The 15,495-nt window shown below is 36.9% G+C and overlaps 1 protein-coding gene across 7 annotated transcripts in view; it reads right to left on the reverse strand.

The window, feature by feature from the left end:
- The window catches only part of LOC148676410 (neural cell adhesion molecule 2-like), a 923,711-nt gene that overhangs the window by 58,694 nt on the left and 849,522 nt on the right, over positions 1 to 15,495 (reverse strand). The window contains exon 16 of one of the 7 annotated variants that reach the window (XM_088607803.1): positions 10,792 to 11,666. The exons of 5 other annotated variants lie outside the window; for them this stretch is intronic. In XM_088607803.1, the coding sequence (XP_088463929.1) occupies positions 11,566 to 11,666 (101 nt within the window). In that variant the 3' untranslated portion in view covers positions 10,792 to 11,565. Of the gene's footprint in view, positions 1 to 10,791; positions 11,706 to 15,495 lie in introns of those variants that run through there. One more of the 7 variants, XM_088607793.1, reaches the window with a different exon arrangement.

Consider the following 15,495-nt stretch of genomic DNA (forward strand, 5'->3'; position numbering starts at 1 on the left):
AATATGCTGGACAGTATGCTTCTCAAAGCGCTTTACAGGATAACAACAATAACAACAATAATTTTACAAGTCCTGGGAGGAAGAATATCATCAATATTAATAATAATAATAAACTTTATTTTATAAAGCGCCATTAAAGGTGGCTTTTTTAAAAAAAAACTTTTTTTAAATGCATTTGCATTTGCACACAGAGCAGTGTTTACTTGAACATGGAGATGTCATACTGAATAATTCCTGCACACAACCATTGCAGCGGAATTTGCATCATTTGGCGGGGCTATGATTCATACAAGTGGTGGTCGATTTGGAGACAAAATGTATTTACATTAAGTTGCAGTAAGTAGAGCACTAATAAGCCCAAAGCTCTACCTGTTATTTTACAAGAGAATGCACGTGACAAGCTGGACAGTATGCTTCTCAAAGCGGTTTACAGGATAACAACAACAATAACAACAACAATTTACAAGTTCTGGGAGGAAAAATATGATCAATATTAATAATAATAATAAACTTTATTTTATATAGCGCCTTTAAAGGTGGCTCCTCAAAGGGCTTTACAGGATAACAACCAATGAAACAACACTGACTGGGGGTTGAAAATACCTGTGAAACCAGTTGGTTCACAAACAATGTACTGTAGACACAGAGACTCAGTAACAATAGCAATTAGCAATATCAAAATAGCAATATTATGGACACACAATTTTTTGTTGACAGCTTGACAAGTTTATCGGTGAAAAGACCACGGGCATTCTTCCTCCCCCTTACATTCTCAGAGTAGAATACAATTTATTATTAGCACATTTTATTACAGTGCTAAATTTAATATTATTGATTACTAATAGTTTATGATAACACCTAGCTATCTTAACGCGAGAACTACTACCGTAAGTAAGTACTGTACAGTAAGTACTTACTGTACTTTCTGTACTGTACTTATGAACTACTACTGTAAGCAAAAAAAGGGGGTTTTGGAGGGGGGGGGGGTGTCTTTCGCTGGAAGACTTCTACTTTGAAAATACCTGTGAAACCGGTTTAATTCGTTACAGCTAGCACTCCCGCAGAGAGTGATGAAAACAGCGCTGCGCCAGGCGAACGCACATAATGTTGGGTTTTCGGGCTCAGGTGGATTTGCGCCCTACAATTCAACCTGCGGTACCGCTGTTTACTGTACATGTAGTACGAACATGTGTTATTTTGAAATATAAAAAATGTCAATATACTGTAGTGTCCATAATATTTGCTATTTTAGTTTTTCAAAGAAGTGTTTCTGTTAAAAGAAAACGCATAGCGATTGCTGGATTTGAACACCTGACAGTACTGTAAATCAGTCGCTTAAGCCGTGACGCCACCGAAGCAAGACATGTGACACGCACTGCAACTGCAATATAGACATTACAGTAATATGGTCGGAAGGTCAACCACATGTAAGACTTTGGTGCTTAAAATGTTTAGGGAGAAATGGAGTATTGGTGTGTATTTTTTCTTTAAAATACCAATAACAGCAACATATAGTTTACATAACATGTTTATGTTCCTAAATTAATATCGTTTATGACCTTTGTTATGCTCCTCTGCGTTTTATGCTTAGCTACTAAAATTTCCCTTTAGTGGTAAAATTCCATGTAAATATTCAATACTAAGTGGATTAAAATGTGCACAGTAAAGAGATTAAATGATGAAATCTTTTCACTAATGACCAATACACCAAATTATCTTCCGTATTGCATTAACATTGGAATGTTTTTTTTACAAGTGTCAAAAGAAGGGATACACAACCTGTCTCCTCTATAACCCTTCAGTTTACAGAGAAATTCTGCCAGAGCCTCACAACATTGTCCAATAATACTCTTCTCGTGTCTAATTTTTAGTTAAGCAGGATTTGAGCTACAGACCATAACAGACCAAAAAATAGAATCCACCTGCGATTCGGGTGTTAACAAAACGTGAAATACAGTAATACTACCAGCTATATAGATACATATATTTAGATATTTAGATCCTTAAATTAATATCATTATTAATTTATTTAGATACGTGATTACATATTCTCGATTATAAAACAGATAATTCCGGTCCTGGAATCTGACTGGCTGACACCCTTCTGAAGTGGTACCATAATCTCTGTTATACTGACACCCCAGAAATTTGACTTTTTACTGTGTAATAAATTTTAAAGACTACATCTTAGCGTAGATAAGAAAGCGTAGATAAAAAAGCCTGGATTCTCATGTATCTGATACAAGTATCCTTTAATACAGTCTTTGTACAGTCTGAGGATCCTTGTGATATTTTGAGCTCTGGTTGAATGATAAGTGTCGCAGTTTCAATAATTTTCATTGTTAGAAATTATGAAACGCTCTGTTAAAAGCAAGGGAGCTTTTATGTCTGTTATACTAAAAGAAAATGCCAGATGAACTAGGGATTGGACAGTTTTTCAGTGCTTGTTCAAATAAATGTGCTAAAGAAATAAACAAAAAAAGTCATTTATTCCTTTATCCTATTGGCTAGCTAATGTCCCATGTTTGTGAGTTAGATCAACAAAATGCTGTGGTGTTACTTTTTGTCGATGAAAAAATAAAGTATTTTCATTTAAAATGACGGTTACAAATAATGTGGACCAGCGTAATACTTTGAGTTTACAGCTTGTCCAAGGTCATTCATTATTAATACTATTAGTAATATCTTTGGTAAAGGCTTAAAATATTTCTGCATAATTAAAATATTTATGATAAAGGTAGGTTGTATACTTATGTCCAACTGAGCAATCTTGCTTTCATAAAATATACCAACTTTTTTATGATTGATGATTAACATGCTGTAATACACAGTTTAAATTTAAAAGCTCGAATGCTGTACATGAGAGGTTAAGCATTATTGGCTCCTCCTGGCGGTTTTACAAGGTGATTCCGGATACTTTCCAGTATGACTTCAAATGACGCGATACACCGCGTGAAACTGAGTTTTGACGCTACACGCCCACTACGGTGTACCACGAAATACCCCACCCGTTTTGAATAGCTGCATCTGTATTCAATCACGAAGAGTTACAAATACCAAGAGGGACATACATTCAGTATGTCATTCACATAGATCGTTTTGTAAATGAACTTGGTTACAACTTCTACACTAGATACTCAAAACAAGTACATCACTCATAGGAATTTAATTGATATTGAAGTAAGAGACAAGATGTAAAAAGGGTTAACTTAAGTCAGTTCTGCCTGAAAATTAGACTTCTAAGCAACAGGGGTTTATGGCAGGAAAGGGGGTTAACTGATAAGGATTCCAGATGCGAGCTAGGAACCCCCTGCGGGCATAATCTTAAACTGACCATTTGGCCAGGGTCTTTTAACTGGCCAAATACCATGACCCCCTCCCCTTACCATAACACCGAATGACGTCTGAAGCAGCAAGCAAGGACTATATAACCTAAAAGTTTGTACCGGCACATCGAACAATACTTCGGATTTGTTGTTTCTTGCGGGAAACAAGACTTCGGCTTTATTGTTCCTTGCATGCAATAAACTCATCTGTTTTACTTCATCTCGGGATCCAGAACCTTATTCTTTCTGTTACAACAATATCAACTGGGGTTGAGGTAACAATTGAATTCTCGAGCGGTAATGCAGAATGTTGAATATTCATCCAATCTATGGGGATTCAGATCTCCTTCAGACACCAAGAAGCAGTGGCAGGCTTGTTTTGTCCAATCGGCGCTCCCTGGCTCGGTGCCAGGCAGTGCTCGATGTGGCTTGCGACGTGATGGAGATTCCGGATGTATACGCTGCTGATGTTCTCTGAAGACCAGCTAGTTAGTGTTGGCTGAAACTAGCAAGAGTTTGTGCACAGGAGAAAAGTGACTGTGGGTCCCAGCAGGTCAGGAAGAAGACTGGTTCGTTCCTGATGAAGCACTAGTCCTGAATCCTTAGCTGTCCACAGTTCCGACCTGTTCACATGGCTTGCTGCTGATGCTAATCCAGGTGGATCCTTTGGTTACGCACTGGCAACCTCCGTCCTCAACTCTTAGAACAAAGGAAAGTCCTGCACTCGGACACACTGGTCGTTATGTGGTTGTCCGGGCTGAGTCTGAGGATGCACAGGTGGAGCCCTGAGGCTGAATGTCCAGCAGGCGCGCTACGAGTATGTTCTGCGCTTGGGAACTGTTCTGCCCTTGGGAACTGTTCTACGGGCGCTCTGTGTTGCCTGTTATTCCTGGAGGAAATGCAGGTCGTTCACTGGTTGAAAGTTTCATGGGCATCAGAGACCCACGTGGGGTTAACCTGCCCTACCAGTTCCTGATTGGCTCTTGATGAGTAACTATTAGTAACCTTAGAGTTGTAAACCTACTTTGAATAAGACTCCCTTGGAATCTCAGACTTTAAGGCGCCAGAGATTAACATTTATTAAGGTTGCTGGAGAATATCAGGAATTGGGAGTTGTTCTTTATCAGGACACTCTATCAGCTAGAAAAACACCTTAATTGTGAACCAAATGGAATGGCCTCTCTGTACTAAGCACCACTGAGATGAAAGAGAGAGGGACTGGCAAGGGAGCAGAAAACTTAATTCCTGAATTTTAATAAGCCTTGCCACTACATAGATATGAATGTTTACACTTACTGTATATTTATGTGTCATTGCAATATCACTGTTGTGAAAGCCTTTATGCTATTGTAGAAAGGAATTCATTGTGCACAGGTTGTATAGTTTTACAGTTCATTTCTAAGAAGTTTATTTGTCAGATTAAAGCTTGACATCTTCATAGACACAAATAAAAATAACACAATTGTGGCTGTCAATCAGACAAAGAGAATGTGGGTAACAGAGGGTTGTGTAATACAGTTTAACATCATTATTCTAGCTCACAAGAGAAATCTTGAGTGGGAGGGCATGTCCCTCTGCCATTTACAAAATAGAACAATTATTGATCAAGAATTCAGGCAAGGAAATATACAGCAAAATAGAATTGCCAAAGTCTTGTTTCTAATTCATATTCAGCAAAATCTACAGTATGCTCTTTGCATTAAAAAGTATCAGTGTATACTTTAACATTAACTTCTAAAATCAATATTTACAGCAGCACTGCATTAAATCTGTAATAGTGCATTCATAGTATATTGTACATGCACCTGTCTTTAAAAATTAAAACTAAATATCTGACAAATAGTTGCAGATGTACAGATGCAGCCATTCAAAGTGCGCGGTACAGACACGTACCGGAGGTAATTGGCTACGGCGTCGTGCATCGTGACGCGCGATGACGCAAAATACCGCGGTACGTGATTGGTTGACCGACAGGGACACTCGTGGTCCGTTGGTCTGTCGTAGAAAGACTTACTGTAAACGTCTTTACTGTGCCCGTTGTAGATATTGAATTTTACCACTGAAGGGAAATCTTAGTAGCTGAGCATAAAAAGAATAGGAGCATACTGTAACGCGTGTGAAAGCCATAAACGATATTAATTTTGGAACATAAACATACAGTATATAGCTGGTCTTGGTACTTTAAAGAAAAAAATACACACCAGTATTCCATTTCTCCCTAAACATTGTAAGCTTCGAAGTCTTTAACTAACGCGATACCGGAGTCAACAAGCATACTTTTAGAATTTGATTAAAAGGGAATATAATATGGAATCGCGTATCTCAAGAATTTAATAACGGTATGATTACATCCGTGTGCTGCAACAGGGCTGTGTAGGGCTGTTTCGCCTGCCTGTTCATGCGAGCTGTCTTGTAGCCTACTGGTCTAGGTGCGTGACTACCAACTGGCAGGTTGTGTGTTCAAATCCAGCTGGTGCTGGACTTTTCATTTTTATTTATTTATTTTTTAATCGCGTAACATAAACATATTACCGTATGCAAACTGTACTGTATACAGTATGTATATGTATATTTAATGTCTTAACTGTGCCCGTTTAATTGAATTTAAAAAAATTATTTAACACGAACATTAAGCTGTTTACATCTTCCGCCTGAGAACAGTCACCCGTTGCTACCCAACGCAGAATGGTGATTGGCTGACACCATCTGACTCCCCTCTGATTGGAGAAAAAAGACGTGCTGGTTTGCTATACATACTGTACCAGGAAGAGGATTTCTTTCTATTCAAAACGTGTATTTTAAAAGTTTAAGAAGTAAAAACCTTACAGCGTACACAGATTTCTAAACTGATCAGGATCGTTATCTTTGTCTTATGCATAATAATGTTCACCGCTCTGTCCAGCAAATTAATAATAAACTTTATTTTATATAGCGTTTTAAACGAATAAGTAATTAGATTGCTCATAAACCTAATCACTTGCTTTTTCTTTTTATTTAGGCTCAGATTTCAACTATAGATCGTATTATTAATAACCATAATAACAACCAACCAACAAAAACAACCATATAAACATAATACCAACCAAAAACATAGATAACAACCACAATACAAAATCAAATATATCAAACCATTTTACTCTCGCAAAGTCCTCCAATTATCATAATCCCGCCCCTTATGCAAAACCAAACCTTCCTCCCATCCCAGTTTATCCTGTTTATCATAAACAAAATCCACCTCAATTTTCAACTTAAAGCATTACACAAAATCAATACCTCAACACTCCATACACAACAACGATAATTCACAAACAGCCAGAACATGTAACTACACATTCCCAAACATACCTACTTTCCATAGCCCCGCCCCTTATGCAAAACCAACATCCCTCCCCTGTTCTCTCTCTCCCCTGGCGGTTGTAATTGTTTTTATTTTCAAATAAATTTTAGCAAAGTCATGTATTTTAAAAATCTTAAGATTTTTATATTTATGTCTTTATTTAGTGGTTTCATTAGTGACAAAGGCTAAACTTTCTTGGAAAAATGTCTTTTATGTAAACCATGTTTGCTATTAATTCATTCAGGGCTAAAATATGTTCATTGTCTTCTAATGAAAGAAGGGTTCCTTTCGCCGTAGTCGGGAGCCTAGACTTTAACTAGTAAGTACTGTACTTACTGGGTTTTTGAGGGGGGGGAGGTGTCTTTCACTGGAAATCTCGCCTCCTACTTTGAAAATACCCGTGAAACCGGTTCAATTCGTCACAGCCAGCACTCCTGCAGAGAGGGGGGTTGTACTTGCAGTGTATACAGTACACGCATTATGCTCTTCGTTAATGTCTAAGCCGGAACATATCATTATATCTCATTTTGTATTTCTTAAAAAAAAATCGTTTTCCCAGCCTAACAGTATTGTTTTTAACCTGTAAAGCGCTTTGAGGAGCCACCTTTAAAGGCGCCATATACAATAAAGTTCATTATTATTACTATTGTAAATTTGCTGGACAGAGAGGTGAACATTATTACACAGAAGACAAAGATAGCGATTTACGTTGCATTGTATATCGTGCTGCTTTAATACAGTTTTAAATAATTGAAAGTCTAAACAGTATCAGCTTTATTTATGGGTTTTAAATAAAGGTGATTTAAACGCGATTTAAATCAATATAAATGTTTATATTGTAACGCATAGGTGACTATTCATTGTTATTAAAATGACTTAAATTCGATCATGTTGTGATATTTAGAAATATACATTTGTTTGGTGCGAGTGAAGTTTTATTTAATCTCTGAGCCATACTGATTCTTCTGGAAGCCAGTTTCCGCCAGGGAGTAAAAAAAAAAAAACACACTATGGTATTCTCTCCAATGCAGTGCAGTTAAAAACATACCTCTGATGCTGCTCCTAAATGAATATCGTTTATGACCATCAGAAGCTTTATGCTCCTTGTCTTTTTTCCAGTGGATTGAACAGGGAGAGGCATTTCATGATGAAACAACAGTGGCTCTGGAACAGTTTTCAACCATGTCGTTTTATAAAAAGGGGAGATATGTACACGTTACTGAAGCTAAAAGTTTAGCCTTTGTCACTAATGTAACCACTAAATAAAGACATATAGAAATCCCTACGTTACAGACTGTATATGGCTGGTATTGGTAGTTTAAAGAAAAAATACACACCAGTATTCCACTTTCTCCCTAAACATTTTTAGGATCAGAGTCTTACATGTGGTTATTTCGAAAACGTTTGTACGTGCTCCTTCTTACCATGTTACTGTTTACCGTTACTGACCATATTAAGTTTAAGTGCCTGTGGGCACTTTTCCTGTCCGTGGGGGGTGGACCGTCTTTCATTAGAAGGTTAGTCTGTTCTACTCTGAGAATGTAGAGGGGGTGGGAAGTGCCCGCGGTCTTTTAATTAGTATTAAAATCTTAGTTATCTTTCTAGTTCACAGGTTTGCATGCATAATTTAATTTTGAAAGCCACTGAGACATCAGGTACTACTGTTGTATTTATGAAAAAGAAACAAAACAAAAAGCATACTAACAACTGTGCCATCCTACTCCTTAGTTAATACATTTTATTATTCATAAACAGTTAACATTGTTAGCAAAATATTTTGAATTATATTTAACCCTATTTTTTCTTTAGTTTTGTATTTAACTTATTATATGATAGTCAGACTTAATGTATATTTGAACAATGAAAATATATTTTTACAAGATTTTACATTAAGCACTTAAAATTAATATGGTTAATAATAGTAAACTGTAACATGCTGTAACAAGATCGGTTAAACTGCGAAGAAAATGCTTTCAGAGAAAATGTTTCAGGTGTGAAGAACATAGATCTCCAATGCAATTTCAACCAAACCTGTTCCCACACACCCTGCCCCCACTACCATTAGAATAAACACAAACATTTTAGCTTTTCATTCTGAGCAGAAGACCCTCACACCTGAAGAGTGCTGGCTGTGACGAATTAAACCGGTTTTACAGGTTTCAATCACAGACCATGTGACATGGGACTCAGTAAACTAACAGCGCCACTGGATTTGATAATACCTAACCAAAATCCGCAATATGGAAACAGGACCTGTGTGATTGTTGATAGATGATGTACTCGTAACATTTTTTCAAGACGAACTACAACATTTAAAAAATGACTTGTATGTACTTGATATCTCTAATCAATCCACGGGTCCCAGCACAAAACGAAAGTAAAACGCATACCGTTTCGCGCTTCTTATTAGTTGCTCAAAAGTAATTTGACCATATGAAATGCATAATATAAACCTAGAAACATATACATGAGCAGTACTTAAGCACTGTAGTATCGGTGTTAAGACATACCTCTCAAATACTGTAAATCAAGTTAAAAATATCTCAAGACCGATTCTGGTCATAATGAAACCATGTTTCGTGTATGTTTTCTTTTTCATCTTGAAATAACTCATTTCTAAATACCTTTTTCACTGTTAACATCTTGCAGCAACTTTGCGACAAAATATACACTCTGACAGTTCATCCTGCTACCAACATTAAATAAAACAAATCTTAAGATTTCTATATTTATGTCTTTATTTAGTGGTTTCATTAGTGACAAAGGCTAAACTTTCTTGGAAAAATGTATTTTATGTGTTGCAGAAAAAACTGACTTGCTTTAACAAAATATGTTTACAAATCCTTTCACCTGGCATTTTCGTAGTTAGAAATTATGGAACGCTCTGTTAAAAGCAAGGGAGTTTTTATGTCCGTTGCAGTTCTTTTGCAACATGAATATAATTATATCGTTATTAATTTCTTGAGATACACGATTCCATATTATATTCCCTTTTAATCAAATTCTAAAAGTATGCTTGTTGACTCCGGTATCACGTTAGTTAAAGACTTCGAAGCTTACAATGTTTAGGGAGAAATGAAATACTGGTGTGTATTTTTTTCTTTAAAGTACCGAGACCAGCCATATACTGTATGTTTATGTTAAGATTTCCCTTCAGTGGTAAAATTAGATATGAATATTCAATACTTAAACGGGCACAGTTAAGACATTAAATATACATATACATATTGTATACAGTACAGTTTGCATACGGTAATATGTTTATGTTACGCGATTAAAAAATAAATAAATAAAACTGGAAGGTCCAGCACCAGCTGGATTCAAACACACAACCTGCCAGTTGGTAGTCACACACCTAGACCAGTAGGCTACAAGACAGCTCGCATGAGCAGGCAGGCGAAACAGCCCTACATAGCCCTGCCGCAGTACACGGATATAATCATACCGTTATTAAATTCTTGAGATACGCGATTCCATATTATATTCCCTTTTAATCAAATTCTAAAAGTATGCTTGTTGACTCCGGTATCACGTTAGTTAAAGACTTCGAAGCTTACAATGTTTAGGGAGAAATGGAATACCGGTGTGTATTTTTCCTTGTGATATTTTAAGCTCTAGTTGAATGATAGGTGTCGCATTTTAAATCATTTTCGTAGAAATTATAAAACGCCCTGGTAAAAGCAAGGAAGTTTTTATGCCCGTTGAAGTAAAACAAAATGCCTGACAAAGTATGGCTTGGACAGATTCCAAGTGCTTGTACAAATGTGCTAAAGAAATTATACTTTGAGTATACAGCTTGTCCAAAGTCATCCATTATTAATACTATTAGTAATATCTTCAGTAAAGGCTTTGATGCATAAATATTTCTGATAAAGGTAGGTTGTGTACTTTTGTCCAACTGAGCAATCTTGCTTTCATAAAATATACCAACATTTTAATGACTGATGATTAACATGCTGTAATACACAGTTCAAAATTAAAGGCTCAAATGCTGTACATGAGAGGTTAAGCTCCCCCTGGCGGTTTTACAAGGCGACGCCGGATAGTCACGTGACACACGTGAACCGCGTGATACCCCGGTGGGCGTGTCGCGGTATGCCGCGAAATACCTCACCCATTTTGAATGGCTGCATCTGTATGAACTATCATTGAGAGAGTAAGATCATGGAGTGAGTGAAAACTAATTGTTCTCTATACATAGCCTGGCAGCTGGATCCATTTCAATCCTATTCACTATCTGCATTCCCCAAAATCTGAACTTTCTATGAATATTGAGAACATACTTCATATGACCTTCATATCAAATTAATAACTAAAATGTGTAATGTTAATAATGTATGTTTTATTCTAAATAAGTCACCAGAGTATTCACAGGAATAGAGTATTTCCATATTTATGTGCATTTACAATTCAAATCCCTGTGTTTTCTTTCTTTAAAATTATTATAAACTTTTTTTTTATTTTAATGGGTGTTAATAAAATAGGAATATATTTAAACAAATGCCAAATTAAGTATTTGCACATAGAACAAATAATAAAATGTTCACAATTTACTCAGCATACTTAAAGTATTTTAAACTAAGCCTTCTTTTGTTTTTCATGGTTTCAATTCCATTGTTTATTTCCATAAAGGAACTGTTTTCATGGAAGTTAAAATATCTGCAATTTCTAATTTAAGAGAGGTTAATAAGAAACTGTTTTGTTGAAAATGAGATCCATGTTCTTGCCTCTCTTGGTAAATAAATATCTGTGCATCTGACCCTGTTTAACCAGTGTAGGCTTTATCATATGTCACATAGCAGATTCAAGTCTCAAGAGTATGGAGCAAAGAGTGCTGTCCCAGGGGGCAGTGGATTGGCTGTGATACACAAACTGATCCTGTAACTGTTGGACTGGAAAACATCAAGACAAATGGATGGCAAAGGACAATGTTACTCCGATGGCAGCAACAGCCGAGATGGGGTGCGGAGATGGACTTCCACATCCATGTTGGAAGGCGTCATCTGTAATGAGGTGGGGGGAGGGGGAAAGGGAAGGTTGAGCTTTGTGCAAAAAAACAGCAAAATGATCCAGAGAAGAAGGCAGAGGAAAGCAATAGAAAGCACAGCAGTGAAGACAAGAAGGAAAGGAGGACAATAAACATTTCAAAGACATAAATTATATAATAATCAGTTCGTTCCATGCAAACACAGATTCAGCATTAAGGCAGATGAGCACACAGTACAGGTTGAGCAAAAAAAATGTATTTTTAAAATATTTTTTCGGTTGCATGAAATGTTTGTAGGGAGGAAACATTAACATTCAGGTGTGATAACAGAAGGATGGATTCAGGCAATCAGAGCAAAGCAAAAATCCACAGTTAACAGATGGGGCGTTAGAATGAACAAAATGGAGGGTTTTAAGTAAATACATTGATGCCACATTTAATGCATTTTTAAACAAATAATGATTAAGGTTTAAAAAGCATATGGCAAAATATTTTGCAAAAATGAAAACACATAGGTAAATATTATAAGTATAAGTTAAATTAAAAAATGCAAAGGTCAGCATTAAAGTAATAAACAATATGATATATAATTAAGTGAGGGAGTGTGATAAACACCAGTTTGCAGAGAAGAAAAAATGGTATGTATAGAATGAGTCAGAGTTGGAAAAGATGCAATTGAGCAACCCACCAAGCAGATGGCAAGTTGGTAAATAAGATTAGAATACAATAAATAGAAAAACAGAAACTCCAAACAAAGGGACCAGAAGGATTGAATATATGATGATTTGCCAAAGTTGTAAGTGAGAGAATTGAAAAATAATGCAAGGGGACATAGCAATAGTCCATTGATTTTTTTTTTAATTCAGAGTTTAAGAAGAGGAAGGGTTTAGTGGTAGGCAGTACATCGCGAAACAAAACCATACAGATTTGTGATATGGGAAAAGGCAATGCATTATGCATGAAGACAAGATTGGAAAGCAGAATTGTTTTGAGGGAAACAGCAGAGACACAAGGCAGGGGAATTGAAAAATGAGGAAGGAGGGGTAGAAGGGAATTAAAGAAAATACATAAATGGCAATTGATTAACAAGGTTCAATGACACTTAAGACATTCCTTTACACACATTATACAAATGTAGGAGTCTGCAATTTAACACACACAAATAAGTGTATAAAATTGTGGTACACACAGTGCACTACAATGACATTAATACATTTAAAATATATCAGCATTCAGCTATTCAGAAATAACCATGAATGCTTAACACAAGTGGTTTGATAAAACTGACATTTTAGAAATGGCAAAGTGCCTGGGGCACACATACAAGATAATGAAATCTATGCTTCTCTAAAGACAACTGTCATCCTATCACTTTAGTCACATATGAGGGATTTACTTTAATGATCTTTTAAACAGCAAGTAGTGAAGTACTGAAAAATATAACATTATATTCCCCCACACTGCAACAGTTATTTAAGTACCATACACCTGTTTCTTTCATCAGATAACACCCTGGCAGCCATTTCTTTCTTTTTCATTTTGAAGAATCAAGCATGTGTCTAAAATGCCATCTATACCCTTTATTTTGGGGTGCAAGAGATTCGCCTGCGGGGCAATGATTAAAAAAATAACAAAAGCTTTGGCAGTTTGTTATAGACAAATACAGACAAATCCTTGAAATAGCTACAGAATGATCATAAGCATTGTCAGAGAACAGAAGAGTTGCAAAGGAGACTTCAAAGAGAAATGGCATTTTTCCATTTAAGTATTACTATATACAGTATTTATATATGATATTAATTCAGAAATGAAATACTGCTCTATATTACAAGTGTGATTTACCCTTACACCTATTTTTCAAAATAATTCCCCTCTTAAGGAAAGCATTCAACCCATCTTGGTTGAATTGTAGTATTCTTGCTAATGCTTTCTGCTGCTTCCATGGCAGCACCGATCTGTTTACAGTTTCAAAACCTTAATATGAAAGATATAATGGCTTTTTCCACTGAATATTTATGCTGAAGTTCTTTGTCACTAATGCACTTGGATGCTCCCCTTTGATTCTTCCTTATTTGTGATATACTTTGTGGTGGTAGACACAAATGTCCTTATGTACTGAGTGTTAAAAACTTACTTTCCTTAAGTTGAAAGTTTAGTTCTTTTGTTTTATTGCCTTTAGAACACATTTTCCATTGATTGTGCAGTTTTCAAGAGGAAACATAATGCTTGAATTTTATTGAGTACCTCACCCCCACCCACAATGGAACTCTTTTAATTCCCCACTTTTATCCGACTATCGACATATAAAAGTAAGATGGGTAATAATAGTTCTAGCATATACAATAATAGCATTAGTCCTAACATTATTGATATACTTGTATTGTGTAGAAACATGTGAAGAGGTAATGTTTTTTTTTGTAATTTGTCTACTTTGTGTAAGACACTTTGCTTAAAACTATTAATTGCTGTTTTAATTAATAACCAATAATTGTAATTATTTAAATGCTAATATATATTTTTCATTTAAAACATTGTAGTGCCATTCCAGGTGTGGTGCTTTTAAGAAGCTGAGCCTCATTGAGAGAGTAGCACATTGCCTCGGCAGTCTCAGCAGAGCTGTGTTGAGAGCTAATGAGACTCAGCTGTGGGTGGAGTACTTGAATAGGCAGGCTACTTCCCACCAGAGGAGAGCAAGCAAGACCTCACTCTTGAGCTAGCCACAGGCTAGGGAGGATTTATGTAAGTTCAGGTGTCCCATTGAGAAAGCCTTGTCGAAATGACACACCAACTAATGTGAGATGCTTCTCATGCGGGAGCTGTTAAGAAAGCGCATCTGCCTTAGTAGTGAGAAAAAGGAAACAGTCTAGTGGCTGCAGCTAAACCCCAATAAGAGGAAGAGCATGAGAGCCAGTCTCAGAAGACACTGTGGTAAAGAACAGTGTAGGAATATCAAAGGGACCAAGAAGAGTGTCAATTTCGGAGGAGACTGAGAGGGAAAAATAGGGCTCTTAAAATTAAACATCAATTAGTAGTACATGTTTAATTGTAAGGGAAAGAGTTGAGCCGACTAAGATTTCGATTTACAGAGACGGCAACCTGTTTAAAATGGGAGAGAAAATGACTGCCCTTGAGTCCGCTATGTGAAAGGTTTGTGAGTCTAGTGTAATGTGAGCTAGGGCTAATGTGTATGACTATGATTAGAGTGTTGGCAGCATTAGAGGAACCCTACCCCTGGCAATATGGGGTATTTGGGAGAGGGAGCATAGTCCATCTGATTGCAGACCTCTGTTGGTGAGCATGCAGTGGCAATGAAGAGAAGTCCCCACTGATGTTGCAAAATGTAGTGAGGCACAATGGTTCTTGGTCATTAGTGCAAAATGTACTGGCAAATGGGAGAAGCACAGTAGTGGTCAGGCACAGGAGAAGGTGTACCAGCAGTGAATGAGTCAGTACTGGGAGCTAGGTACAGGAGAAGGTGTACTGGTAGCTACAGAAGTGTACACAACATGGGACATGAGAGTGAGGCACCAGAGAGGTTGTGTGTGTGGTATGTGGATTTTAATTAGGGAAAAGTGTGTTGAGTCTTGGCATGAATGTAAGGTGCTATATAGAGGCTTGAGATGTAGCTAGTGTGTGAGTCCCAGCCTGCTGGCATTGGGAGGTGGTGTTAATAGTTGGAAGTGGACCTTGGTAGGCTGGGACAGGCTGTCATGAGGACCAGTAGAACCACATGAGGAAATTGAGAAGGAAGCAGAAAGTTCTAGATGAGTGAGGGAGCAGGAGGCTCCAGGTATAGTGACCAGGTGGCTAGGAGCAGGGAGAATCATAGCAGTCCCATGTCATTG

This window comes from Lepisosteus platostomus, chromosome 2 (assembly GCF_059453375.1).
Source record: "Lepisosteus platostomus isolate fLepPlt1 chromosome 2, fLepPlt1.hap1, whole genome shotgun sequence".
Lineage (NCBI taxonomy): Eukaryota > Metazoa > Chordata > Actinopteri > Semionotiformes > Lepisosteidae > Lepisosteus > Lepisosteus platostomus.